Raw genomic sequence first — 16,415 nt, forward strand, 5'->3', positions numbered from 1 at the left:
TGTTCAGCGCAAGGTGAATGACAGCCGTGTACAGAAAGAAACCTGGCTGGCTTGTCTCTGCGCATCTGCTGGCCCCCGGGGGCCTGGCACAGCGCCCGGCACTGAGAAGACGCCGGGGAGACTGAGCGCTCCGCACCGCGCCCGCCGCTCTCGCCCGAGCGCTGCCCCCAGCCGGCAGGGCCTTCTCCTACAGGTCCGGCCACGCCCCCGATCCCGGCCACGCCCCCCGAGCCGGTAGCGAGGCGGAGCGCATGCGCGGGGCTCGAGCCCGCGCGAGGAAGCGCGCGCCCGCGGCTGTCCCTTCCCCCACCTCCGCCGCGCTGGAGGGGACCCTGTCGCCGCGGCGCGCTGCCGCGGTCGGTAGTCGCCATGGACTCCCCGTGGGATGACCTGACGCTGGCCTTCTCCCACACGTCCATGTTTCCCTTTTTCGACATCGCCCACTACCTCGTGTCGGTGATGGCGATGAAGCGGCAGCCGGGTGAGTGCGGGGCGCCGGGACCGGCGCCCTGCCCGCTCCGCTCCCTGCCGGCTGCCCTCGGCCAGCCCGCCTCAGGCCCGGACGGTTCCGGGGCCCAGCGGGAGGGGCGCCGAGGCCCGGTAGGGTGGACCCTGAAGTACAGACTGGGAAACTGAGGCGGGGGAGGGAGGAGGCCCGGCGCTCGCCCCAGGGGGCGCGACCGGGGTCCGGGGCAGGCGTGCGGGGCGAGCGGCGGCCGTCCGGGCGCTACGGGGTCTCCGTGCCCACGCCGCCGCGGCTCTCGCGGACTCCGGGCACCGCCGCTTGCCCCGGACCGCAGGTCTCTGGCTGGGACCCTGGGACCAACAGGTGCTACCTACCGGCCAGTTGGGAAAGTTGTGCATGCCCTTGAAGCTCTGTAGAGCCAGCCGTGCAGCTTCCACCCTGACGCCCGTTGAGCAAGTTAGGCAGAAGGATCACCTGAGAAGCCAGGAGAGTCTCGCTTTCACAGTCGCGCGTGACATTGCGCATCTTAGTCATCTGGCGTGGTTTCGGCATCTGTGGAATGGGAACATGGGCTTGACACGGGCTTTTGGATTCTTAACCATGTGATGAAGGGATGGTATTAGTGATTTTTGTTTCTTACATTCAGGTTATGTTTGCTGCTGTGTTTGCTTTACTTTTTTTGCAGTTTTCCTAACATCCTTTTGTATTTTATGAATCTCTCTTTGAGGTCAGGGATTTCTTTCCTTGTGTTCCTGCTGCCCCTGATCTGCCCTGCCTTGCAAGTGGTTGATTAGTGAAGGTTTAAACGTGGTGCTGTATCTCTTTTATGGACTGCTGGTTTCTTACTTCCTTGGGTCTCAAAAGTACTTTTTGCTTCTTTGAAATCTGTAGCTCAATGTAAATCATTTTTTTGGTAGAGTTTTTGACCTGGAGAAGAGGACTGTGACAATTATTTGAGTAGGAAAAATAATTACATAGGATTCTGGTTCCCTAATTTAAAAAGAGGTACATTTTGTTTCTAATCTATATTCAAAATTTGACATTTCCAGGTACTGGCTAAATTGGAACTTCTCAAAAGTGTGGCCCAGGAATTCACGGGTTTCCAGAGTCTTCTGGTTAAAGTTATTTTTACAGCAGTGTCCAGCTGTTATTATTGTTACTGTTATTATTATTTTTGAAGCTTTAGGTGGAATTCACATTTTTCTCACAAGTGTAAGGCTTTCCAAAGACTATGTGACTTGTGATGGCATAAGAGCACGTATGATAATCCAGCCCAGTTTCCTATTTGAAGCGGACAGAAGGGGGATTTGCTGCAGACTACAAAAGAGTGCCAGGCATGGTTGTGCACACCTGTAATTCCAGTACTGGAGAGGCTGAGGCACAAGGATCTTTGGAACCTGGGCTACAAAATGAGCTAAGGCCAGGCTGGACTGCATAAGGAAACCCTGTCTCAAAAAGAAAGACAAAGCAAAGCAAAACAAAAGGATACAACGTGTCTCTTCTCAGTGTTTTTGGTTTGAAAAATAATTATTTTTCATGAAGAATACATTATGTTAACACTTGTTGCATTTATTATTTTAAAAAATAACCCAAATCTATTTGTGTTAGCTTATTCCCTTTGACAGTGTTGGCTATTTTCAAGTCCTCATATCTTGTCATTTTTATGATCAGAAAAGTTTTCATTTGCCTTTGTCCTGGTTGCTAATGAATGTGTTCGTCTTAGGTTTTTTTGCCATTTGTCTTTCATTTATAAATTATGTATTATTTTTTGCCCATTTATCTACTGGGCTGTAGGTTGTTTTATTTTATTGATTTTCTTTGTAAATGATAGTGTACTTATGTGTGGTAAAGCTGCCTTTTGACTTTGTTTATGGCAGTAGTTTAAATGTTTCATGGTCAAGTCAATTTACCTTTTTTAAATAGACAAATCTGGGGCTGGAGAGATGGCTCAGTGGTCTAAAGCACCTACTTGAATCAAGCTTGGCGAAGCACAGGGACCACGGTTCGATCCCCAGCACCACATGCCAGCCAGCCCCACCCCCTGGTGGGCTGAGCTGGCCACACACACACACACAATAAATAAATGTAATAAATAAAAATAAATAAATATTTAAAAAAATAAATAAATAAATAAATAAATAGACAAATCTGTTAATTTTTTCTCCTTTCTTATTCCTGAGATTTGTGTATTGTGTATGTATGGCTTTCTCATATCCATGTCCAAATGAACATGTTCAGCTGTGCTCTTTTTTTTTTTTTTTTTTAAATCTATAGTTGCAAAAAGGTAGTTTTTTTCTTTCCTTCACCCTCTCAAGCATTTTACTCTTTGAATATTAGTTTTGAAATATTCTCTACCACTGCAATCTCTGTCCACTTTCCTACCATTTATAGCTTACCATTTTAGATAGTGCCTAGTTCTATTTTTTTTTTTTTTTTTTTTGTGCAACCAGGGATTTGAACTCAGACCTTTGCACTTGCCAGGCAAGTGCTTATTCTACTGAGCCATCTCCCCAGCCTCAGTGCCTAGTTCTTAAAAAAAAAAAAAAAAAAAAATCCTAGTGGAGTCCAAAAAAGTGAAGATTAACCCTTTCTACCTGAGGTTTGGAGAAAAATTGCATCTCATTTGTTTTGTTTAGCAAAGATGAAGATATGGGGATATAAATTGGATTTTTGTTTTTAGGATATCTTTATTTGGCTCATAATTAACTCTAGTTCTTTCTGAAACGTGGCATCTGATTGTCTATAATTTTTAGATGGAGCCAGTACTGTAAATTTTAACCCCTTTAGTTTTCTGGGCATTTGATTAGGAAGTTGGAGTCTGTCACTTTTGTAAACTGCTAGTGAGAACACGTTTAATGCAAAATTTTTATCACTAGCTTATCTTAAATTTTAAATTTGTGATCTTTTTTGTTTAAATCCTTGATTTTTTTTTTTTTTTTTTTTTTCCCGGTACTGGGATTGAACTCAGGACCCTGCGCTCGCTTATACTACTGAACTATCTCCCTGGCCCTAAGTCCTTATTAAAATAAAAACATTTAGATATTCACATTCAGTCTTTTCTATCAGACATCTGAAAATTTAATCTATAATGGTTTCTCCTGTGAATGAAGTTTATTGTTTAAATTTTGCCACAGCTATTTTTGCTAACCTCTCTTCAAGTCATAGGCAGTTTAGTTGAATTCCTGGGTGATGCTTATAAATTGCCTATGGTGGGTTGCATTATTGCTAGTATTTAGAGCTATTAGGAAATGACTGCTTCTCAGAGGTGTCCTCCAGGGTAGCTGGGTTTGGGCTTTGAGTCTAAGATCTTATGTCAGTTTGTTGAGGATGAGCCCCTGGTTCTTTGGCAGTGGTCCACAGTATTTTTTATGACCCTCAGCGAGTCTGTCTTGGAATGCTAGGAAGAATGGTCCCGATTAATGCAGTCCTTTACACCTACTATTCCCTTCCAGTGCTCCATCTCTCCATGGAGGCCCCTGGGGTGGCCAGCAGTCACCCTGAATTGGAAGGTTTGAACTGCTCCTCCCAGAGCAGTTCAGTGAGTACTGACTCCTCAGTCAGTGAGTACTGACTCAGGGAGAAGGCTCTGCCTGCTACCTCCTACTTCTAAGTTGAAATTTCTTTTGTACTCTGCCCAAGGGATCCTGTTCTTGCTTCAGATCCTTTCTGGGTTCTTGGACCCACTTTCTTTTTTTTCCTCTAGTCTAGGGTCTAAACAGCAACTCTCAGAGATGCTTTTTTTTGCTGCTTATTACTCTGCCATCTTCCCGGAGGTCCCCAAGTCATATATAGTTCAATTAAGCAAATATTTATTGAAATGGTACTATCCTGTACAAGCATATTATAGAGTTGATGAGACAAAATGAAAGATAATAGTATAGACTTAATGAAAACCAAATTCACTTTCTTCCTTTTGTTTTGATAGTCTTATAAAAGTTGGCCTGTCCTTCTTACATAATAATGTTATCGTTGATTTCAGATACATACAGAATATTTCAGTATGATAATTCTAATCCTCATACATTTTTGTAAAGTAGGAGTTATTGAATCCATTTAGGATTCAGTTCCAGTTGAGAAATCTTTTTTTTTTGCTCCAAATGCCTTCAGGGCAGGTTTGGCTGGCTTGAGTTGTGGGAATCAAACCACAGCCACCTGGCCTGACATCTTTGGGGAAGCAGCCACTTAAAGAACTGAGCTAGGGCCAGGCCCCCTTGAGAAATCTTTATAAGGGACTAAAATAACCTTCCTACATCACATAATTTATTACATTTGGTAATTTATTTATTACCAGAGAGGTGGCCTTTCCTCCAGATCTGGCAAATTCCCAGGTTTCTCAACCATTCTGTGTTCTCTCTTTGCAGGTCTATTTAATGTTCCCAATTTCTTAATATTTAATTTATCAATAAAGAATCATTTGACATGATCATTTTCTCCCATAATTTCTGCAATATCCATAACACAAGCCAGTTTCTCCTTTGTCTTAGGAGTTAAATACAGGAACAGTTTGTTGTTCTTCCTTCCACTAATTTGTATGAGGTGGAAGAGCTGATTAACTCAGAATGTGTGTCTGGGTATTCTATGGATTGCTTATCATTTGCTCATTTTTTCTGTTGGGCTGTTTTATTTTATCTGGGCAAGTAGGAGCAATGATAGTAGCACAACCTTGCGGTTTTTATGAATCCTCATGTAAAAACATACAGAAAAGTGCAAAGGTCAGATACACAGCTCAGTGAAATTTTCAAAATGATCACACTTGTTTAATCAGTAATCATATAAAAATAGAACTTTCATGACCTTCCAAAAGCCACTTTTGGTAAAAGATTAAAAAAAAACAGGATACGTTCTACCCAGTGTGATAACAGAAATGAAAGTCTCTATATATTTCTGTGAGATTAGAGAATTTTGCTTGAACAATTGGGGGTGGTCTGGGGATTGAACCCAGAGCCTTCATACTAAGCTACATTCCTAGCTCTTTTTATAGTTTTTAAATTTTGAGACAAGGTCTCAGTAAGTTGCTAAGTAGTCGAGGTTAGGCTGGAACTTGTAATCTCTTGTCGTAGTTAACTAGAGTGCTGAGCTTACAGATGTGTGCCTCCAGGCTTGATATAGTGGGCTGGCTGGCTTGGGATAAGAACTTTATACTCAGTATTTTATTTGTACAATAAATAGATTTCTTCTTGGATATCTTGGGTTGGCTCTAAAGAGCTTTTCCTCAAAGTTTCTAAATTTTAATAATTTGAGCTTATCATTTACTGCCCCAGAATAGAAACTGCTTTCTGCACCTGATAACCTTTGTGATAATATTACTTCATTTTTTTGTCTTTGAAACACCTAATTAACAGTTTTATATCTCTTTAGTTCTTTTTTTTTCTATTTAGTTCTTTATATTAAATTTTGTCTGTTGCATGAACTGTTGTATTTTCTATCTCTTGTCTAGACACAATTGATAACGGACACCCTGAAGTAGAGTTTAACATCCCATTTTCTGGTTTGCATTTATCTTAGCAAGATACCTAAAGTACTATTTCCTGACCATCAAGTCCAATTATTATAATATCATTAGTATTGTAGGCCAGTACGGAACTGTGTAGACCCTCAGTATGATCAAAATCTCTGTGGGTTATGTTGAAAAGTGGGAAAGTTGACATAGACCTGAAGTAAGACTCATACACTTGTTCCTTTTTTTTTCCTTTTGAGTTTGGTACAGGGTCTACAGTTCCTCATTCTGCAGATCGGACTCAGTGATCCTCCTATTTTTAGCCTTCCAAGAGATTGAGACCCTCCCTCCCAGTCTCAGTCGCAGTCTCAGTCGCAGTCTCAGTGCGCCCCAGGAGTGGGGCCGGCATGGCAATCTGGGAATCGAATCCCAAGCCCTTGCGACTGCCTAAGCAGGTGCTTTAATCCGCTTAGCTATCTGGTCAGCCCTAAAGTTTTTTTGTTGTGTTCTTTTTTTAAAGAAAGTTAATATAGAGAGAAAAAGCATTTGGTTACCAATTATACAAAATAACCATTTTCAATACTAACTGAAATTGGAGTTACTACCTGTATATATTTATGATAATTAAGTCACTCGTCAAAATAGATCTGCTTTATGTGTAGACCCAAAATGGGCAAGTTACATCTTATAATCTTCCAATTCTTTGGTTGTGACACTGATTTCTGTTTTCTTTTTTGTTTGTTTCTTTCCTCTGTTGGTTTCTACTTGATCTTTTCTACCATAATAATTCTTACTCTGGATCACAGAATCAAAATGAAGATTGTGCCACTTACCAAGTGGCACTAAACAGGTGCTTTAGACCCCTGAACTATCTCCCCAGCCCAAGGTCCTGAGTTTGATCCCCAGTGGTTGGGGCAGGGGGAAGACTGATGAAAAAGCATGTTTGAGGATCTGAGTTTTGTTAGGTTCTTTACTGTTCCTCCTTCTGTTTTTAAGGATATAAATTTATAAAGCAGAAAGATTAAAGCAGAAATATACTAATATATAATTTAAAAATACTTAACACCTTAAGTGTAGGCAAAAGGTAGAGCATTTCCATGCTTCTTGAACCACTAGCAAGCCGAATGTTACATATTTTGAGAGGAGCTATAGTGCAACAGTCCCCTTCCCCTTAAATAGTTGTTTATTGGCAGTGGGCTGGAAGGAGTGCTGGAGCTAGTGTACACAGACAGCACCACACACCCATGTCATGAGGGCAGGAAGCTTGGAGCCCCAGTGAGGCTCCCTTTTCAAGGGTTTTGGTGGGGCAGGAGCCTGGAGTGTTGGGGGGCAGCCTCAGAACATCTGCCCTTAGTAGGCCTGGTTAGAGATGAAGAAAGATATAGCTATGTACTGTTGAACTAAGGTGGGCTGAGTACAAGAAAATTAAAAAGCCGTGTTTTCCATATATTCAAAATATCTTTCCAAGCTTTATTATAATGAAATGAATAAAACTGTTTTAAAAATAGCCTAATGATTCATTTTGGCCAAAGTGAGGGATTTCAGAGATGTGATTTTAAGTGACTTCATGGGAGTAGATGGTGACTCTGTGTGTTTTATTTCATGATGAAAATAAATAGCATTTTCTTAGAAAGCAGCCTTGTTTATTAGTTTTTGTATTTTCTGTGGCTGCTTTCACCTTATATTGGCATATTTGGGTGAGTGGAGACTGGCCAGTGGAGTCTAAAGTACTTACTGGCAGAACTTTGCTAGCTTCTGGTTTACTTGGTTGGAGTGAAAGCTAGGTTCCCACTGTGATGCACAGGGGAATTACATGGCTTGCTTAAATAGCTAACCTCTCCTGCACTGCGCCAGCCCTGTGCACCTCCTGCCGTTCTTCCACCATTAGGAGTCTCCCGGAGAACAGGACTTTCACACTTGCTGCATCCTCTGCCTATCTTGCCTTCCCCAGCTTATTTCCTCCTTCCCTTGAAGTATTTTAATATTAAAATTTATATGATTATTTGTATTTTAAACACCTTATAGTTGGAATTAGATCCAGGTTGTAATGTAACGCCGTTTGCTAAAAATTTAGGAGAAAGTAATTCTCTTCATAGCATAGTTATTTAACTCAAGGTAGGACAGAGGGTTTTTTTTCCCCTCTTTGAAATGTCAGTATATTAAGAATACTTTCAGTTATAGACATTTTTTTGAAGCCATGATTTTGAAAATTAGACAAATAGAACTGATATGAGGGAGACATCCTCATCTGTTCTTTTCCTAATAAAATCTTATTTTCATTGATTTAAGACTGTTGGCTTTATGAGTGCTCTTTCACTGCTGGGATATGTCCTTCTCATCCCAGTCTTTGAAGAAGCACTCAGCAGATTATACTTTGGGCTGAGAGGATTTGGTCAGAAGTCTGTCATTTTGTGTACCTCTTCTCTGTTGTCAGTGATCAATCCATTCAACGGAGAAATCTATCAGCAGAGTATGTGCCATGTCCTTGGTGTAAAAATGTGTTTTATGTGTGTTCTCTAACTTCAAATCTTCATAAGATATGCATTATTTCCATTTTATAAAAAGTGAAATTTATCCTAAGAGCAATTGAGAAGCCCTACCCAGAAGTTAGACAACTAAAAAGCAGTCTCAGCTTCCAGTCTGATTTGTGACGATTCTAGGCAGGTGAAACTAATGTTGTTTCTCTTTATGCTTAAACTCTGAAATATTACACATATACCTTTCCTTTAGATGAGAAACATTTATTGAGCACCTGCACCATACTAAAATCTCTGTTAGTGTCTCAAATATTAGCAATTATACATTGGAGAACTGGAGGTATGACTTGTGAAGAAAGTGTAGAATTTGATATGCTAAGGGGAATGCTAAGTGAAACTTGAAGGAAAAGGAAGATTACTTTGATAGACGAAATCACAAATGAATATTATATGTGTGAATACCTTGTATAAAAGTGTTTTTCAATTTGCTCTGTATTGTTTTAATTGTCAAAGGAACATGATATATATGGATTTGACTTAATGAGTGATGAGTGTCAAAAGCTTTAGTATGACAAGACACTGAGGAATATAAAAGATAGAGATCCCAGCCAATATTCTGTAATTGTATTTTTTTTGGTTGGGGGGAACTGGGGATTGAATTCAGGCCCTTGCACTTGCCAGGGAAGCGCTTCTTCTACTCAGCCATTTCCCTGGCCCTCCCCTTTTTTATTTTTAAGAATTCATTCATTCATTCATTCATTTTTTTTTTTTTTTAATGTATTTGGTACAGGGCCTTACTTTGCAGCTTGGACTCATAGTGATCCCTTGTTTTCAACCTCCCCAGTGCTGGGATTATGGGCATGTGCCACCATGCCCAGTCTTGGTGTCTGGCTCAGAGTTCAGGGGTGAGGGTGGGCGCTGCCCGCAGCATGTGGTACCAGGGATCAAACCTCAGTCCCTGTGCTTGCCTAAGCAGGCACTTAGTCTGCTGAGCTATGTCGCAGGCCCCTGTAATCGTAAGTGTATCAGAAGCAATCAGTTACCAACTCTTACTTCAATGAGGCATCTCAGGACTAACTGGTATACTAGAAAGAAGGTGGTCAAGGGGAGGGGAGAAGAGAGGACTCTGAAAGAGGAGGGGAGAGAAAGTAGAGAGGCAGGGAGTAGAGGAAGAATACTGTGTTTAATAGCATGGACAAATCTACTTAAACAGTAACTCCACAGAACTGTGATTGAATAGTAAAGTCTAGAGAAAGAAGGATAATTTTGCTCTTTCCACCCCATTCTGTGGTAGTATGATAGTCAGTATGCATTACTTACTAAGCACCAGGCCCATTCTAAGTACTCTAGATTTACCCATCTGTAGTTAATACTATGAGGTGTGTTAGCATTTTACTTTTCTCTTTTTTTAGAGGAGCTCTGGTGTGTGTGTGTGTGTGTGTGTGTGTGTGTGTGTGTGTGTGTGAGATAATCTCTTTTAAAGATGTGGGAAGCAGTGGGCACAGTGACTCATGCCTGTAATACCAGTAGGTGAGTAGGCTGAGGCAGGAAGATTTCAAGTTGGAGCCTAGCCTGGACAATTTAGTGAGAATTTGTGAATAAATAAATAGATCTGGGTGCGGTATCACAAATTGTAATCCCAGCATTCAGTAGGCTGAGGAAGGAGGATTACCTCAAGTTTAACATCAGCTTGGACTATATATATATATACTGAGACCCTGTCTCCCCTACTATCCCCCCAAAAGATAACTAAGGGATGGAGGTGTAGTTTAATACAGAGCCCTGGGTTTAATTCCCAGTACCACTACCATAATTATCACCATCACAACCACCAAAAAAAAAGGAGTTATGGAAGGCAGACAGCTTATTGTATTAACACAGAGAGTGCTAGAGGGTTTGTTTGTGGGCAGTTAAGCTCTATAGTTAATATTCTTAAACGTTCTATATTGCCTTTCAGTCTGAGGTTGGCCCAGTCTGGCCTTGTTGATTGTTCAGCTAGTACTTGTCTACCAGAAGAAAAAAACTCAGAGAACATGCTTGTTCATTGTGCTGACTGCCCAGCACAGCTATTAATCACCACTGTATGGGGAAATAGTCAACAATGTCTATACACATTTAATAGATGACTTTATCTGTCTCCATTGTAAGTATGTATTACAGACAGTATTACTAAATCTTACATAAGGGATGGTCCCTAAAGACAGCATGACCATGTGTTATCAAAATATCTTTTGAAAATTCTTAGAACTAGGGGAAATTGTTACACTGATACTTGACATGTTTTAAAATTTTTTCACAACTAATTTTTCTTCCGGATTGAAACAAGTCACCATCTCTTGAGTAATCACCAGATATGTATTATTAAATATTGACATCGGGCCAGGGATATAGCTCAGAAGCACAGGGCCTGCCTGGCAAGTGCAAAGTCCTGAGTGCAATTTCTGGTTAAAAAAAAAAAATCTTAACATCATTGCACTCAGCAAAATGTGTGTTCCACTCACGTTCAGTGCTGGGAATGTTTTATTTTGTAGAATAGTAAATTGCACTAAAGTTTTCTTTTTTTTTTTTTTTGCTATCGGTCCTATGAATTTTTAGATTCATACAAGTATTAATTTTACTTCTTTGAATGTACATGTGAACTTGCAGGGTTTTTTGTTACTTGTTTTCATATAATTGGGTCTTTGTTTAGGAAGAAAGAACAGTTACCAGTTTGGTTGTGTTTTCATGTAGACTTTATAAGTTGCCACATGTGATCTTTTTTCTATGTTAATTTGTGTAAAGCAACCATATTCTGTAAAATGGGTGTTACATTCCTTAGGTTATCTGTGATATAATTTGTTAAGAATTTGTTTATACAATTAATAAATTAATATTTAAATTTGTACAATTCAGACATTATTATATAATTAAATACATTTAAAGCTCCATTGACCATTTTGCTTAACCTTAGACTTTTCCTGAGATTTAGTAACAGTAAACAGTGTGCTGTTATTAAAGACCCTTTCTTTGCATTCCTTATATATCTTGAAGCTGTGTGCAGTGTTTGGGTTTCCTCCCATAATATTGTTTAATATGGTTGTATTTGTTTTTACTCAGTAGTAAATCTCAGAGATCTTCCTATGTTGCATTGATCTGAAAGTAGTTTATTTCTTTGATAATAGTCATTCAGATAATTTTATTTTTCATACCATTATGAAGAATGTTGCTTTAATATTGTGTGAACTTTTTTTGGCTAAATGAATCAGTTTTAAATTTAAAACTTTAATAGTGCCCAAACAGCTTTACTTGTTTACTTTTGAGCAAATTTGTTTATATTCTCTTAAGAACATATGAATTTCTTTATACCTTTCTCAGTTTATTAATAGTAAACAGTCACTTTCCCCCCAACTGGGTATGTATGAAATAACATCTTTATTTTTATTACATATTTATTTTTATTACTTATATTTAGGACTTCGTGGGCCGGCCAAATAGCTCAACAGACCAAAGCCCCTGCTTAAACAGGCACAGGGACCAGGGTTTGATTTCCAGCATGCTATGCCAGCCCCACTCCCAGGGCGTGCTGGGATAGTGACTAGAATGGGTGTAGTGGTGTGTGCCTGTAATCCCAGTGCTTGGGAGGCTGAAAACAGGAGGATCACTATGAGTTTGATCTGTATAGTGAGGGCCTCTAGTCCCTGTACTAAAATACATTAAAATAATAAAAAAAAGGAGTTTGTTTTCTTTAGTATGTTTGGTATGTTTATTAACCCAAAGTTGGGGTTATGTTCTTTCATAGGATAATTTCTCTCCTTTATAGCCTTAGTTACTTTATTGTTTCTGGAACAAAATACCTGACTTCCATGACTTACAGGGGCAGAGGTTTATTTTAGCTCATAATTTTTGAGTATCAGGCTCTTGGGTAGGAAGGACATGGTGGAAGGGTCCGACTGAGGAAGGCTGCTCACATCATGCTGGTTAGGAAGTAGAGGGATGAACTGGAGAGGGAGGCATCCTTCCAGGTTGGACCCCCAGGAACTCACCTGTTCTCCACAGACCCATCCTGCCTGCACATTCAGGCACAGACACATCAGTGGATCAGGCCACTGCCAAATGTGACACCTCCATTGTAGCACATGATCTAGTTGCTCTCCACACACATTAGAATTCCAGGGGACACTTTAGATCAAGCCACAACATTCGGTATACTTTCCAGTGGTTGTAAATAAAAGAATGAGCAATCAAGAAGTAGTAAAATTTTTTTTTTAATTAATTTATTAGGTCTAGTACCTTTGTGAAACTAGGTCCTTGTCCTGAATTTTTTTTTTCTATAGTTATTTACATGTTCAGGTTTCTAGCTTTTATTAAGGGAATTTGCCATTTTACAGTTTCTTAGAAAATTGTCCATTTCAACACATCTTTTTTTTTTTTTTTTTGTGGAACTGGGATTGAACTCAGGCCCTTGTGCTTACCAGGCAAGTACTTTTTCTACTGACCTATCTTCCTGGCCCTCTTTGTATTTTTTTTAAAAAACACATGTTTTCTTATAGTTTTTCAAAACTTTATTAATTGAAATTATGCACCACCATGCCTGGACTCAGGCGGGGTCATCAAGCACTGGGGGTGGTGCTGGCGAGACATATGGTATAGGGATTGAACCATGGTCCCTGTGCTTGCCTGAGCTTGCCTGAGCAGATGCCTTAGTCCACTGAGCTATCTTGCTGGCTCCTGATCAGAGTATTTTGGAGATGCCAAAAACCAACCATTAAAAAAAGTTTTCTAGTCTGTAAATAACAGAAGACATAATTTTTATTGATCATGATTGGCATACATATGAATAATTATTTAAAACTATGAATTTATGAAGTTTATTTATTTACTTACTCACTTTTACTGTACTGTGGATTGAGATCAGGCCTTCAGACTGAGCTGTCACCAGTCACCTTTCTTTGTTGTTTGAGATTGGGTCTTGATCAGCTTCCTGGGCTAGGTTTATATTTGTAGTCCTCCTTCACAAAGTTTGTTTCTTCAGTGTGATGGGTACTTGGGGCTTGTATAATAAATATATAACCGTCTCAGACTATGTTTTTAATTTACCATTTTAGGAGCAGCAGAGTTAGCACGTCAGAATCCTGTTTCCAGCTGGTTCACTGCTATGCTACACTGCTTTGGTGGGGGAATTTTATCCTGTATGCTGCTTGCAGAGCCTCCATTGAAGTTTCTTACAAACCATACTAATGTTTTACTGGCATCTTCAATCTGGTAAGCAACCAGTGTGGTGAACTGTGAGATACTTTCAAAAAAATTTAGTAAATTGTTAGTGAAATGGAATTTATTTTCTTCAAAAAGTACTTTATGTTCATTCTGTTTTTTTGGTTTTTTTTTTTTTTTGTGGAGCCAGGGATTGAACTCAGGCCCTTGCGCTTGCCAGGGAAGCCCTTATTCTACTGAGCCATCTCCCTGGCCCACTATGTTCAGTATAAAGTACACTTCTTTCTTGGCCTTCTCACTTGCTTCTCCCTGAGGCAATTGCTGTTACCCTTATCTTGGGTATCTTTAATGGTAACATTTCAAACATGAAGGGTCATTAAATATTGGGTCCTGAAAAACTAAGAGTTACAGCATGATAAAAGTCATGAATGTGGCCAAACAATCAAAGTCCAAGTAATTGTGGCTCATATATAATCATTCTTGACATATTCTTTGTTGGATTTAGAGCTTTATGAGTTTTTAACGTTAATTTTTTAGATTTGATGTGAAGAAAAAATGTTACATGCATTTACTTTGGATTTGTGCAAATCCAAACAGGTGTGCTGAAGAGGATTGGTGCATTGAGTTGAAAAAAATGTCTGATACAAATCAGTGTGCTTTGTCAAAAGCAAAAAATATACTTCTGTAAAAATATTTTAAAAAGATAATAGCATTTTGAAAGTCTTTTTTATGAATACAGATGCTTAAACTATATAAAAAGTAAGACATATAGAACCTGATACTTTCCATCACTTTTACTTCTATTCTTACAGGTTTTTTTTTTTTTTTTTTTTTAATGCATTTGGTTGTTATAGGGTCTCACTACACAGCTTGGACTTGTGGTAATCCTCCTGCTTTTGGCCTCCCCAGCACTGGGATTATAGGCGTGCGCCACTACACCAGGACTCTGGCCTGCTCAGCCTGCCCTGGGAGCAGGGCTGGCAGGGCATGTGGTGCCAGGGATCAAACTGCAGTCCCTGTGCTTGCCTGAGCTTGCCTAAGCAGCTTCTTTAGACCACTGAGCTATCTTGCCAGCCTCTATTCTTATAGTTTTAACTACCACTTCTTGCTTGGATAGTTTTAATAGCTCCCTAAATGGTCTGGCTGCTCTTTTATTATTCCCCCGAATCTGTTCTTCATGTAGCACATGAACTGATTATTTTAAAATAAGTTAGAACATGTTGCTCTATGCCTGATAGTTGATCTTATTATGAGGAAAGTCTTCTTACAGTGGTCTATAAAACCCTACAAAGTTTTTTTGCACTGTTAGCACTCCTTTCCTCCTTAGTCCATTCTAACCACAAGAACTTTGCTGTTTCTTGATGTATAATGTATTATTTAACTTTAGTGCCTTTGTACTTGCTTTTTTCTTCCTATAATGTTCTTTCCCCAGAAAGCTTGTATTTCCTTGTATCAGAGAGTCCTTCTCATAACACATTACTCTTCTCTAGTTTTTTTCTTAAACTTTCTTAAACCTGACATTATCTGTTGATTTTTTAAAAAATGTTTTCTGTCTTATTCAACTAGAATAACAGCTTATTGGAGCAGAGATTTTATTTTGTTTTGTTATCTGTGTCCAGGTACTGTTATAGATTCAGTAAATATAACACAAAAAATATGGATTACTGTCTACTGTTACAGGGGATTTCCAAATTTGGGTAGCAAGGGAACTACAGATCATGATTAGTTGATCTCTTAAGTGAAATAAACTTGTACATTTATAAATGTGTACTTTCTTGTCTTAAGCTAAATTGTCTATTAAATAGGAAATTTAAAGTGCATTTTAATACAATGAATTAATAAAAGGGCCAGACAAATAGCTCAGCAGATTAAAGTGCCTGCTTAGATAGATGCAGTTTGATTCCCTGGCCTGCCCTGCTAGCCCCACCCCTGGGACAGGCTGAGAGGGCTGTTGAGACTGGGCGTGGTGGCACACGCCTGTAGTCCCAGCCCTTGGGAAACTGTGAACAGGAGGATAGCCAGGAATCAGATCTATACGGTGAGACCCTGTCCTAAAATACAAAAAAAAAAAAAAAAAAAAAAAAGCATTTCATTATTTTTTAACTTTAGAACTTTTATTATTCCAATGTTATATAAAAGGAGATTGAGACTTACAGAGTTGGTTAATGGCAGGTTTGAAATTCAACTCAGGCATTTAGATTATAATCCTACTTTTGATGAGCTCTCTTTCTAAACAATTTGGCTTTATTGAAATTTCAACTGAATCTGACGTGGTGGAACAGGCCTTGTAATCACAGCCAAGAGGCTGAGGTAGGAGGTTTGCCATGAGTTCAAGGCCAGCTTGGGCTCCGTAGTGAATTCAGGACAAGCCAGGACTACATAGTGAGACCCTGTCTCACCCCCCACCAAAATTTCAAGTAATGCTGAATAGTTATAAAATATTTTTAACATATATAAAGTATGAATTGTGATATAATAAAAATATGTATCTGTTATTTAGATTAAGAAAAATATCCACTTAAAAATCTTTTTATTATATTGTAAACATTTGAAAAACCACCAAAGCCAAATATGTGGCCTAATGAATTATAGAATATGTTCTTGTGACCAATACCCAAGTCATCACAGAGGGAAGTCCTTTCTGTTTCCTTGCAATTTCAACATCTTCCCACCTTAAATAATCATTATAACAGCACACTGTGCCTCTTTTATGGAAATCACTTCTTTACATATTTGTATAATTTTACCACCCAGTGCTTATCTATAGATATTATAGTTGTCATCTCTGGGTCCAGATTGGCTGTAAGGCTTTTTTTTTTTTTTTTTTAAATTATTTATTTATTTT

General features: G+C 39.3%; 1 protein-coding gene across 1 annotated transcript in view; it reads left to right on the top strand.

Annotated features, from left to right (window-relative positions):
- Positions 1-293: 293 nt before the first annotated feature.
- Positions 294-16,415, top strand: part of Tmem38b (transmembrane protein 38B) — a 60,010-nt gene continuing 43,888 nt past the window's right edge. Inside the window, exons 1-2 of the mRNA XM_004638068.2 lie at positions 294-481; positions 13,465-13,621. Of these exons, the coding sequence (XP_004638125.1) occupies positions 370-481; positions 13,465-13,621 (269 nt within the window). The 5' untranslated portion in view covers positions 294-369. The remainder of the gene's footprint in view (positions 482-13,464; positions 13,622-16,415) is intronic.

Source organism: Octodon degus, unplaced genomic scaffold (genome assembly GCF_000260255.1).
Source record: "Octodon degus isolate 3935 unplaced genomic scaffold, OctDeg1.0 scaffold00094, whole genome shotgun sequence".
Taxonomy (NCBI): domain Eukaryota; kingdom Metazoa; phylum Chordata; class Mammalia; order Rodentia; family Octodontidae; genus Octodon; species Octodon degus.